Here is a 12,643-nt window from a genome sequence, read left to right as displayed (position 1 = left end):
GAGAACTCATCTCCGACTCTCGTTCAACTTGTACTGCATTTTCGGATTATTATGTTGTGATGAGCACCATACGTCTAGGAATGAGAGAGTGAACAGTGGTTGATCTTTCTAAGATCTATTTTACATGATGGTTCGAGTTGAAATACCCGTGAGATCGGTCACGTGTCATCTTCGCGTGACTTGTGTCATTCAACGTGACCTACGAAGCAGTTCTGCTTCACGACATATGTAGAGAGGACTAGTTGTATTGTGTATCTTCCTAAGATTTGTAAGTCTCCCATCTTAATTAACAGAATCAACGCAGATGGGGATTCTCATTATTCCCTCTTGAGAATAATTATAAATACCCCCCACTTCCCCCAAGCCTGAAGATACTCCGACTAGTCTTGAGTTTATCAATGGGCCAAGATGGCATTTACCACTGTAAGGGTAGGTTCTTGTAATGGATAAATAATCCGGCTAATGGCCTGTACCTGTACCTGTACTATGCTGTCAGGGGTGAGTTTAAGCTCCCTAACAGGTGGCCTGGAGCCGTGATCCATACTCAGCGTTAGTGACTCTTACTGGCCAGATTTGTGCTGAACGTGCACAAGAACTCCAAAGTGCCTGTAGTCCTCGCTGAGGTAAGCAAGAATGCACGGCCACATCTACCCAGCTGGGGTTTTTGAGGCGGATGTGGCTGTGGCACATGTTAATGACATCCTACCTGTGGCTGGTAGGACAGCCACATATTCAAAGAGAAGGAGCAGTATGAGCGATAAATTAGCAATAACAAGTCTTGAAAAGGATCAGCCAGCTTTCATCAGCTGCTGACAGCCGTTCTCTTCTATGGCCGGCTGGGGGCCCAACGACGTTGATTGGCGCCTCATTTCATGATTTGTAAGCCATCGCTAAGCCTCCGAGATGCGGTTGCTCATCATGTCTTACATGTCTTACATAGCTGACGGAGCTGAGGAGGAGGCTTAAACTCATGGTATTACGGCAACATACCTACTACCGTCTCTTATAGCTGCAACAGAAGTAACCAGCGTTAATTCAGCCCTTTACACTACTCGTTCAAAATGTCCGCAAGCAAGCCAATCCTCATATCCGGCGCCGGGCTCTCGTCACTGCTCCTCGCACAATCCCTCCGCCAGTCCAACATCCCCTTCCGCATCTTCGAGCGCGACGCTTCCTTCGCCTTTCGTGCCCAGGGCTACCGCCTGCGTCTGTCAGCCGAGGGCCTGGACGCCATCGAGTCGGTTCTCGACCCCCGAAAATGGCAGCACTTCTGGGACAAGTGCGGCAAGACCGGCGGCAGCGGCTTCACCGAGCTCGACGCCACCACTGCCGAGCAGAAGGACCACGCCGTCCGTGAGGAACTGTCGTCCCGCGACAACAAGATCGTCGGGATAGCCAGGGGCACCATGCGCGAGCTGTTCGCCGAGGGCTGCGAGGAACACATCGAGTGGTCCAAGAGCGTCACCGGCTACGAGCTGACGGAAGAAGGCGTTCGGGCACTCTTTGCGGACGGCACAAAATCCGTCGAAGGGTCCATGCTCGTCGGAGGCGAGGGCATCCGCTCCAAGGTCGCCAAGCAGGTCTCGGGCGGGAGGCTCAAGGTGTACGACACAGGCGCGAGGGGCATCCATGGCCAGGCACCTACGACGGCATTCAAACACCTGGGCGAAGGCGTCTTCCGGCTGCGGGACGGCACGCGACCCGACGGCACCGTCATCGTCATGACAAACGTCCGCTCGAGCGACATGGACGACCCCAACATCAAGTTTGGCTGGACGCTGGGAGGCCAGCCAGGCGTCATCAATGCCCCCAATGACGACCTCGCAATCGTTGGCAAGAAGGCGGCCGACATTGCCAAGTCCCTTACCAAAGACTGGCACCCGCATCTGAAGCCACTGTTCGACGAGATGGACGAGTCGGAAGCTGCCTTCTGGAAGATCACGTGCTCGACACCGTGGGGGGTGCCTGAGTGGCCCAACGAGCCTCGTGTGACTGTCATTGGGGATGCTGCCCATTCCATGACTCCGGCAGGGGGTCTTGGTGCCAATACAGCGGTTCAGGACGCCGCGTTGCTCGGGAGGTTGTTACGCGAGGCTGGCGGGTACAAGCCCGGCGTCACGGCCGCGTACGAGAAGGAAATGAGGGTCTATGGCAGTAGCGCTGTTCACAAGAGCTACTCCATCGCCGTCGGCGTGTTTGGTATCCAGGTTGACGAGAATTCTCCAACCGTGTAGCTAGACAGCAAATCGAGGTAAGCCTTGTTTTTGCCGTCAGTGCGGGTAATATAAGTGGCATTGCCCCTGAGCTTCGTTGTTAGAGGAGAAGATGCGTGACCAGAGGCGCCTGGTCTGATTACTAGTTCTGCTTCGGCTTGCATTGGGAGTGCCAGTTGACGTTTTCGGTTGAGGCAAACCGGGGTCAATGATCTGCAAATATCAATTCCCTTGGGACGATTGTTGACAAGAAAAGATATATCTTGCGGGTGGACCTACTATGAACCTCGAGGATACGGCAGTCAAGTCCCGCAATATGCGACCGGTGCGCCTTGATCGCAATCTGGAATCTCCCCCTCAGGAGTAGAGCGGAGGGTTGAATGTACACAAGTACCAACCTCTATTGCATGTAAACCATCTAACTCTGATCTTCTATACCAATACCGTCTCTAGTTGTAACAACAATCTAAGCAACCCCTCTCTTGTCGGCCCTCGGCTTGAAAACCACTTGGCACGGCGGCAACGACAGCGTAAACCCATCCTTTTGGTGCTCGACAAACGCCTTGCGCGTCTGGCCGGGAGCGAGCTCAATGTCATACCGGGAGACGATTTGGCTGGCAACGTAGCGGAGCTCCATGAGCCCAAGCTGCTTCCCAACACACGAGTGTTTCCCTAAGGACCTCTCGTTAGCATTCATTCCATGCTGATGAGAACAAGACGACATGTGAAACTTGGGAAACATCGTACCTGTGTTGAAGGGGACGAAAGCCTCAGGATTCCTGGACAGCTCGGGCCGCGTGGTCCAACGCTCAGGAATGAACTCGTCAGGCTGCGGAAAAATGCGCTCATCTGTTTTTTTACCACATCATTCTGTCAGCCACAGCCACAGTCGCACAGGACAGAAACATGAACGTACCTCTGAACATTGTGTGGTTAGGCACCTGGACGATGGTGTCGCCCGGGATGAACGTCCCGTCGATCTCCATACCTTCGGGCGGCGTCATCCGTTGGAGACCCGATGGGACGGTAGGGTGGAGCCTCAAGGTCTCGTCAATGCATGCCTGTAAAAACTGAAGCTTCGACAGCGAGAGGTGTTCGGGGTTTTCGTTATGCGCAAAGTAGTCGTCAATCTCCTCTCTCAGTCGCTGTGCATGCTCCTTGTGCTGGGCAAGTTCGAAAATGAGACACGTAAGGGTGGCAGAAGTGGTGTCACTGACATTCAAACGTTAGCTGGGAGTAACCAGGAGAAATGCATCCGTTTGGAAGAAAAAGAGACCTACCTCCCAGCAATAATAATCAGATACGCATCTCCGTAAAGGTTCATGCGGTCTTGCCAAGATGGGTTCTTGATTGCATTGAAGTCCTCCAACAACCACGAGAACACGTCTGAGCGGTCTGGAGTGTTCTTTTGGGGCCGAGTCAGCATCTCTTGCAGCAACACAAATCGGCGCCTTACTTACCTTGATCCTCTCGTCCACCTGTGACTTGACAAAGTGCCAGAACCGTTTCTGGCCGGCATTGATGATTGGCGTGTTTTTGAAGAGAGGAAAGAGCCAAATCATGTGACTAAACATCCCAACAGATTCCATGTTCTTGTGCAAATCGGTCATGAAGTGATGTTTGATGCCGTTCTCCAGCATCCGGAAAGACTTGCCGAAAGCCAGGTCGCCCATGACGTCAAAGCTGAAAAAGTTGGACCAATCTGTCATGTTGAAGGGCGTCCCCTTGTGCGTTTCAATCTGCGACAGGAGTTGATTGGCGTAGTTTGCTACACGGTACTCGTAGTCCTTCAAGGCTGTTTGGAATGTTGGTTAGAAACTCGAGACCTTCCAAGACACTGAAAGTGGAATCGATACCTTTGGAGCCGAACCCTTTCTCCCAAGTCTTCCGTCGCACAGTGTGCTCGTGCTTGTCTCGGATGACATTCAGAGCGAGCATAGGGTTTACCAAGACCGAGTACCAGGGGCCTTTCCTGGAGGGGGAGCGGGCTGAGTGGATTGCCGGAATTGCCTTTGGGTTGTTGATAGACAACTCAGTTGGACCTGCAGCGGACCATTTGGGTCAGCATGCTGCCGATTCAACGAGTGACAGAAAGGCATCCTTACCGATTCTCACAATGTCGCCGTATTGTTTGTGGAGTTCTTGAACTTCCAGATGCAACTGCAACTTCTTGACCGCCTTGGAGGTGATCCATAGGTTCGACAGTCTTGCCGCAAAGGGGCCCTTGAAGTTGTTCAGCCTGTGGAATGCCGCGCGATACACCAGTAGGCTGCTGTAAATCCCGATGATAAGAGAAGCTGTAAGCGAAGCGGCCAATCCAAGGGCGGCGATGTTGCTTTCGAAAAACCCGGGTGCGAACTGGGTTAGGGCGACTGCGAGTAAGGCGATCCCGAGAGTGAAGCCACTGATCAGAGTAGTGGTGAAAGTGTTCCATTCTCCCTTACGAAAAACGAAGACATGGAGATTGATACCCGCTATAAAGAAGGCCGAGTGGGCTTGAACAAGTTGGAGATTGCTAAAGTTTGGCATCTTGAGCTTTGTATTCTATCAGTCCCACAGTGGAGGAGACGATGCTGAGGAATGAGGTGATATTGAATCATTTCAGACTGCTGCTGCCTTCCGGACTTGTTTAAATAACTTGATGTTTTTCGCGACCCTCAAGTGCCACGTATGAAGAGCCGCACTCTATGACGGCTACAAATGGAAAATGGATCGAGTCTAGAATTGTTGTCACATCCGTCTGCAGTCATCGATCCCCATCAATCGATCGTGTCGGAGGAGCATCACAGTCGGTCCAGCCCCGAAACGAGGCCAACGCCGGGATGTATTACGTGAGGACTCCGGCGCGGCTTCGGGAGTGCGTCGGATCCGCAGTGGACCGAATGTGCGTCTGGCGTTTGGGTAAGTTTTATGCATGTTGTGGGAAGTGTTGTTACCTCGGAACCGGCGGATATCAGTAATCATCTCCTTTCAACAACGGTCTGGGCGCGCCACCTCTTATACGTCAAACTCGAGTCTCATGTGGGTTCCCCAATTTCATCGGACACCGCTTGTCATGCCAAGAAAGCGTTCGCGGGGGGTCGCTAAGTGTATCGAACACAGGTTTGCATGCCAGGCTTACGGCTTTGTTCGAGGTTTTTTGAATGCATTGCAGGTATGGAAGCCGCTCTCAAGACGCTGCATGACAATGAAGCTAGTAGGGGAACACAAAAACGCGTTGCCAGCGCGAGCCGTACCAACACCGATAGGTGGTTCGTGTACGGGCAGTTGGCTAATCTGCCTTGCTGAAACCTGCCGTATGTTATCTATTATAGTTCAATATATAGTGCACAAAACTTACGGATATAGAGCTGCAGATTTATACTAGGCGTATCCACACGGCCGACTTCACCACATGATACTGCAGCGCCGCACAAGTTCCAAGGCTGGAGCTTATTGAATACGGTACATAAACAGAAGAAGAAAGCCCCTCTGCTGTAGTCTTCTCAGATCACCTTGCTTTCCTGCTCTTCTAAAGCTACCTCCGACAATCCAAATTCAGTCTTCCAGCCAGTTTTTTTGCATACCACTTCTCAACAATGAAGTCCTACGTCGTACTTGTAACCCTCTTTGCTTCTCTAGCTTTGGCCACTCCGTCGGTCCAGAGCAATGCTCAGGATGGCGAGTTACTCGCACGTCAACTTAGGCCTCCCGTTCGTCCTCCAGGCAGCTGCTGCGGACATACTCAATGCGCCGACTCTTGCGTAAGTAAAACTGAGACCCACTCTAAGCATTTGACATTTGAGGATCCTAATGATTGGGAACATACAGTGCCCTGGCGGTTGTCCCGCAGTCCCCATATAAAGAAAGATCGAACCAGGTGCCTCCTTTCCTGCAAGCATGATTGGGTAAAACTGCAGGAGTAGTTATTACTCTAATGTCTTGGAATCGGCCTACTGATAGATCTCGGGAGTGATCTGGATCTTGTTGCAGAGGGAGCTGTTAGATATCCGGCCAAATTCTGATAGATAAATGAAGACTGCGACAGGATGGGCTAATCAAGTTACACCAAACTGTGTCTGTTAGTCTTGCCATATCGCCGCCTCTGCCATAAGCTGCCATTCACTTTCCTCATCTCTTACAATCATGTGATGATCACCATACGTCTAGGAAATAGAGAATGAAAAGTGGTTGATCTTTTTAAGATCTTCCTACACAAAGATTTGGGTTGAAACTCCTGTGATATTGGTTACGTGATATTTACGTGTGGCTTGTGCCATCCAAAGTAGCTGACAGAGCAGTTCTGCTTTACAACAAATCATCACTACATAAATAACAGCAACAAATTCTTGCTCTTTTCGTTTAGCTTGAGTGGATGACCTGTGAGACTCACAGACACGTGGGTTGCAAACATACAGTAACCCGATATATGTACGCTATTGCATTATATCTTGGTAACCCCCCGACCATCTACATTGAAAGAGGTGCTTGGATTTGACAGAGGATACAGAAACATTCTTTAGAGTAGAAATGAAAAAGAGTGGACCAAACAAAATTCAAGAAATCCTAAAAGCACTTGGCTTCACAAGAGGGTGAACTGAAGATGGAGCACCAGACGGGCGGGATGAACGCTCTGTACCCCATACCAAGGTCAACTGTTCAGCCGTCATCCCGCGCGTCCAGATCAGATATGCCGATGGCACGCGAAATTGCGCAAGGATAAGGTTGAATTGAAAATTAATTCATGGGATGCTTTCAGGCCCCATCTGGACGCATCCCCACATAAGGACAGTCGGAGCTAATGTAATCAATTGAAAGAAGAACCTTCGCTCTCTTAGATTCAGGCTCGACACATAACAAAGAGTCAGATCTGTTGAAGAATGAGAACTAGATCTAGGAAGCCAAATAATTCAGGGAGGATTGAGTGATGGCGATAGAGCGCATGGCTCTTCTTTTCTATCCGTTTCTTGATGTCCATCTAGCCTTGTTCACGAATGTGGTCTCACCAGATAGTTACATGGCATCTTCGACGTTGTGATACACAAAATCCTCACATTACGCTGATCAATTCTACCTACAAATGTTTTAACCATCCTGCTCTACATAGAATAACACCCATGTCTCCGATCCTATAGATACACCAGCTGGTGTAACAGTATCATGAGACAGACTATTGCTTTTTGCTCCGCCCAAGGGGGGCATATAGATAGTGGACGGAACGGCTTAAAGAGTGTAAGGGTTGTACACGGTGCCATCTTCTTGCGCTTTCGCCCACAGCTTCTTGTTTGACCTGATCAAGATGAACTTCAAGAGGAAGCAGCAAGCAATGCCGAGGGCTGCGAAGCCCATCATGAGGAGGAACGCCATGAGGTATCTCGGCTCGTCCCTGTCAGGGAAGAAGTAAGGTGCGATGACGTTGCCGATTTGACCGAGTACGTTGATAACGGGGATGGCCGTTGCGCGCTTCTCAGGGGTTCGGCCCAGAGTACCGACAAGCCAGGTGTTGATCAAAGGGTTGGCGGCAAACATACCGCCGATGTATAGAAAGGAGGCGGCGTATCTGGCCGGGACGTTACCCGTAGCTGTGCAGACGATGTACCCCACGATAGCAATGGCTACAGGTCCTATCATGTGGTAGCCTCGCTCCTTGAAGTGGTCTGAGCTGCGCGCGTTGCACAGCGATGCGACCGCGGCGAAGACGTAAGGAGGAGCCGTCAGGAGAAGTGTTGTGGTCCTTGACTCGAAGCCGAATCCGCGGACAATCGAGGGGAAGAAGTTGAGGAAGCCATAGGCCGCAGAGATGGAGATGTTGATGGCGACAAAGATCCAGGTTTTGTAGTCCATGCAAGTAAGCTTGAGGCCGTACCAGATGCTATTGCTCTTGGCCTCGGGCAGGGAAACCCTGTCGGCTTGGATACGCGCGACCGCGAGGCGCCGCATATCCTCGGTCATTGCCCACCTGGCGGAACCTGTCTTGGAATGAGGGTAGTCAGGAAGCAACACCAGGGCGACAATGGCACAGCAAGAGCCTGCAAGAGCGAGAACGATAAAGAGCCATTGCCAGCCGGCCATGCCTCTGACGCCCTCGAGCCCCGAGTAAACGCCTGCTGCGATAAGACCGGAGCTGGCCATGGCAAGGACCAGACCGGTATAAAGGACAGCGGTCCTCAGAGCGATCTCCTTCCTGGTGTACCAGCATGACATGATGTAGATGGCCTAGTTAATGGTCAACCGTGTTCTTCAATTGCGGTTAGAGGTCGACTTACACCTGGAAGAAGAGGGGCTTCGCACAACCCGAGCATAACTCTGCAGGCCACAAGCCCATTGTAGCTCTTGACGCCGGCCGTGGCAGCGGAAACTCCCGACCATACCAACGCGCAGCATGGGAGATACAAGCTGGGGCGAACATAAGGCAGTATCATGTTGGATGGGATTTGCGCGGCCACGTAGCTGTGTAAACTCCGGGTTAGCATCGTTTCAAATACCTTCTTTCGTTACCATTGCATCAATATTTCAGACATACCCAGGAACAAGAACGGCAACGGCCGTGGCGAACTGGGTGTCGGTAAGCCCCAAGTCGGCCTCGAAACTGCTAAGGCGTGCTTGACTGCACGTGGTATCAGTGATCTGACTCCTGAGCGCTTATTCGCCTCATCGCCATGAGATGTTGAGACTCACGAGATCGATGCTCTGTCGAGATAGTTGAACAAATAGAGAACCCATAACATGGGCATCAGAGTCATGTCGAGACGCCTGACGAGCTTCTTTTCTAACCCTCGCCAGTCTTCGAGACCAAGCGCCTCGATAGGCGCCGTCACGGAGGGCAGATGCTGCGGATGCTTTTCCTCGTCAGACGCCTGGTCCGTGTGCTCAAGAGCCACTCCAGGCTTTTCCTCATAGACAGGCGCATTGCTCTGGTCGTCTCTCGGAACTGGGGGCGGAGAGCTCTTGCTGTTGCCGGTAGCCATGTGGGTTAAGTTGAGCAGTTCACTTGTCTAGAAGCGTCACTGAGTGTTTGGGTGAGCAGAGGACTGCGATCAAACTACAAAACAGGAGGAAAATGTGCTGCTACCGAACTTACTACTGGAGAAAGACCGGCGGCCTGCCACTTATATATCCGTCTCCTTCGTACAAACTCCCCGGAATGATGTTGTTTGTCTAGTCTGTTGTATCCCCACGGGTCGAACCCCAGCTTCCCAAACCCCGCAAGCGTTAGATGTTGACACTGGGGCCCCGCAATCCAACAGTCTTGGGTGTATCTTGGCTACTGGAGTGCTCCATTCTAACATGTTCGATCAGGTTCATCCAATACAAGTATCGCGACGTTGGTGGTGCAAATTCGACCAGGAAGGCTGATAATGTCCAACAGTGAGGTGACGTGATTCACTTGTTGCTCGCATGGGTTCCGCATAACGTATACCCGCGGGTATGATTTGGGCTTCCGTTTTTTGTCTATCCGTCTTGGACGGGACATCCATCTTGGCCACTACCCGTCTTGGCCGGGATCTCGGCACCAACGCCAACGCAAAGAGGCGAGCCAGTCACCCAGTTGGCAGCACCAGCTGAATGGGAATTGTGGGAACTGAGGAACGGTAAGCTTTAAGTGGAGCGAACGCCCATGGCAAGGCCTTCTGGGTTGTGTATCCGTCTTGTCCACAGCATGCAAACGTCGGCTTCCCGTCTTGGACATGGCGGGTTGGGGTTTAATTCTCAAGAGAAACCTCGGCGTTGAGTTCTAGCAATACCGACCGCCAATCACGGTCTAGCTTAAAAAACAAACATTTTTCGGCAGGACAGGTACTACTAAAACTGGCTAACTAACTCTTGACAGTTTGAATCCCCCTGATACTCGGGTCTGGAAAATCCCCTGCGGATCGTATTTGGCGGCCACTTCCTTGAGGAACTTGACGTTTTCCTCGCCGTAGGACTTGATTGGGTCTTGAGCTGGGTTCACGTAGTTCAAAAACCGCCAGGGTGTTGACGCATCGTTCAGGTCGGCAAACGCTTCCAGATTCGCAACAAGAGCGGCCAGCCGTGTGCGGGCCAGGGCTTCTTGCTCGACCGTTTGAACCTTGACTATAGCGTTATAGATGATGGAATTTTGCGTCAATGTCTTTTCAAGGCCCAACACGTTGCCGCCGCCGCCAGCCCTTTTCGGCTGCGAGTAGTGTTTCGGCAATGGCTGGAGGATGAATTGGATCGTTAGATTGCCCTCGGGGATAGCCTGCCCAAGGTCCTCGACGAATGCGTCATAGAGGTCCATGAGTTTAGTGAGAACCTCCATCTTGTTTTGGAAACAGATCGAGAACCAGACCGTTCTGTGATTGTTAGTAGCTATTTCAGCCCGAGTTCAAGACGCAGCTTGTTCGATAGTCCGCGGGTGCTTACCTTTCTCCTCCGTTGTCCGGGGCTGCCGTGATAAGCTGCCCATAGCTCAATCTTTTTCTGGTGTCGCCAATATTGGGGATCGCTGCCAACGGCGCAAAGGAGGTCGAGTTCTCATTACCGAGAGTGTTGACTGTGTTGACAGAAATGGTGGTGGGGCCAGAGCCGGAGCTTATGAACGCAACTGGCATGGCGTCCTCCGGGTGTTCATGGTTCACGTCGGTCACCCTGACCAACTGGTTCAGGATTGCCATTTTGTGTTCGTATGCGTAGAGAAGACCACCGCCATACAGTCCACCTGGCGCAGCCTCGAAAGTTTCCATATCGAAGCGAGTAACAATGCCGAAGTTACTGCTGCCTCCCTTGAGAGCTTTGAACAAGTCTGCATTCTCCCCTTCGTTGGCGTTTGCGATTGAGCCGTTGGACAAGACTACCTCGAAATTCCTGATACCGTCACAGGAAAAGCCTCGGGTGCCCGTGTGGAATGAGATACCACCACCAAGAACAAGGCCTGAGACGCCCACGCCACCTAAGCGGCCTCCCGTCAGAGACCGTCCGTATTTTTCGACTTCGCTGTAGACTGAACCCCATCTAGAGCCTGGTCCTATTGCCGCAATTTGCTACAAGGTTGGCGGTTAGCAAAGGCAACTGTTGAAGAATAGTAGTCGAAACCCCAAATTCGGAAGGACAAGGCTTAAGATTCTTACGCTGTCGACGTTATACACTGTCGAGTTCATACGGCTCAGGTCGATGGTTACGCCGTTGGCAACATTGTTGGAAGCGAAATGAGAGTGCCCACCACCTCGAACTGCAATGTCCCAGCTGCCGGCAGGACTAAAAGTAACAAGGGCGGTTAAGGCCCTGGAAACTTGGTCGCTAGTTTCCGGTCGAACGATACACCATGGACGAAGTTGTTGCACGGCGATTGAGTAGTATGACGTGATGCTGGCTTCATACTCGGCGTCGGGTGGGAAAAAGACGGCGGTTTCCAGCCCGGCCGCGACAAGGGCGTCACACTATTGAAGTATTATCATTAACTGCACCATGATGAGTTTCTGTCGATCAAGTATGCAATTGAGCGATACGACAGTAAAGACTGACACTTTTGTAGCCGGTTCCCACGGCAAGGGAAGGATTTCTCTGTAGCAATGAGTTGGTAGAAACCGTAGATCGCACCGGCGAAGCCCTAGCGCCGAGAAATAGAAAGGCTATGCCGATGGCAAGAGTAGATATCATAATCTCAATGTTGTCTTGTTCGTGCTTGAAGGATAAATAAATGTCTGTGAATCACACTGTTAGGTTTTAGTAAATGACAATATTCTAAGGTATTCTATCTGATATATACGAAAGAAAAAGACTTGTGCGCGATGCATTACAACGACACTACGTTGACTTTCTTACCTTATTTTAACATACTTCTCTATTCTAAATGTTTAACATATTGCAACATTCAAAATGCTGTAGTTAGTAGAGTAGTGTGCCTACACCGAAGAATACGAGACCGAGATTGGAGCGAGAACGAAAACGGGAACGGGAACGGGCACGGGAACGGGAACCGAGTACGAGTACTAGTGTGGAATACCCCCAAACAATCCCCACGCATCCCAGATTATAGGGCTTTTGTCCGCAAGATACATGTTGTTGTGTCGCCCCTCAACGGCAATCGCTGGCAATGAAGCAGGAGCTCCACGTTGAATCCGACCCTTCCGTCAATATTTGTCGGCCAGAATGGATTTCGCAGAAAGATCCTCAAATGAGACCAAGGTATAAAGGGTTGTGGAGGACACGTGATGTAAGCATCACAGCCCATTCTAGCTTGTGTATGACATTTTCAACAAGCTGAATTTAGCTCCTTACATCGTGAAATGCTTGTGATGGTGATTGTTCCAAAATATCTAGACAGCTAATGTTAGAGGAGAGGTTTCTACCCCAAACGAAGTCCAACTCGGATGACGGTTATCATCTTTGGGGCAACCTACAAGACAAAGACTGTTCTCTGCTTTGATAATCTTGGCCAGTGCCAGGTGCTCTGTAATCCAAAGCAGACAGCTGTTTGGCAAAACTAG

General features: G+C 51.1%; 5 protein-coding genes across 5 annotated transcripts; 2 read left to right on the top strand and 3 right to left on the bottom strand.

Moving 5' to 3' along the window:
- Positions 1-1,061: 1,061 nt before the first annotated feature.
- On the top strand, positions 1,062-2,234 carry CH63R_09522 (FAD-binding domain protein; the record flags this gene model as incomplete). The annotated part of the gene is made up of 1 exon (XM_018304496.1): positions 1,062-2,234. The coding sequence occupies one exon, from the start codon at positions 1,062-1,064 to the stop codon at positions 2,232-2,234; it is 1,173 nt and encodes a 390-aa protein (XP_018156519.1).
- A 445-nt stretch (positions 2,235-2,679) lies between these two features.
- CH63R_09521 (Benzoate 4-monooxygenase cytochrome P450) lies at positions 2,680-4,742 on the bottom strand (the record flags this gene model as incomplete). Its single annotated transcript, XM_018304495.1, has 7 exons — positions 2,680-2,885; positions 2,961-3,062; positions 3,130-3,425; positions 3,494-3,618; positions 3,674-4,008; positions 4,070-4,255; positions 4,319-4,742. The coding sequence occupies 7 exons, from the start codon at positions 4,740-4,742 to the stop codon at positions 2,680-2,682; spliced, it is 1,674 nt and encodes a 557-aa protein (XP_018156518.1).
- Positions 4,743-5,791: 1,049 nt separating this feature from the next.
- CH63R_09520 (uncharacterized protein) lies at positions 5,792-6,096 on the top strand (the record flags this gene model as incomplete). Its single annotated transcript, XM_018304494.1, is given in 3 exon segments — positions 5,792-5,847; positions 5,858-5,956; positions 6,024-6,096. 3 exon segments carry the CDS (start codon positions 5,792-5,794, stop codon positions 6,094-6,096), a joined length of 228 nt encoding a protein of 75 aa, XP_018156517.1.
- A 1,319-nt stretch (positions 6,097-7,415) lies between these two features.
- Positions 7,416-9,160, bottom strand: CH63R_09519 (Major facilitator superfamily transporter; the record flags this gene model as incomplete). The annotated part of the gene is made up of 4 exons (XM_018304493.1): positions 7,416-8,408; positions 8,459-8,642; positions 8,716-8,799; positions 8,871-9,160. 4 exons carry the CDS (start codon positions 9,158-9,160, stop codon positions 7,416-7,418), a joined length of 1,551 nt encoding a protein of 516 aa, XP_018156516.1.
- Positions 9,161-10,005: 845 nt separating this feature from the next.
- On the bottom strand, positions 10,006-11,813 carry CH63R_09518 (FAD binding domain-containing protein; the record flags this gene model as incomplete). The annotated part of the gene is made up of 4 exons (XM_018304492.1): positions 10,006-10,510; positions 10,581-11,197; positions 11,285-11,593; positions 11,679-11,813. 4 exons carry the CDS (start codon positions 11,811-11,813, stop codon positions 10,006-10,008), a joined length of 1,566 nt encoding a protein of 521 aa, XP_018156515.1.
- Between the last annotated feature and the right edge of the window lie 830 nt (positions 11,814-12,643).

Source organism: Colletotrichum higginsianum, chromosome 6 (assembly GCF_001672515.1).
Source record: "Colletotrichum higginsianum IMI 349063 chromosome 6, whole genome shotgun sequence".
NCBI lineage: Eukaryota > Fungi > Ascomycota > Sordariomycetes > Glomerellales > Glomerellaceae > Colletotrichum > Colletotrichum higginsianum.
The sequence above is the reverse complement of the archived record's forward strand: the minus strand, read 5'-3'. Positions and strand labels throughout refer to the sequence as shown.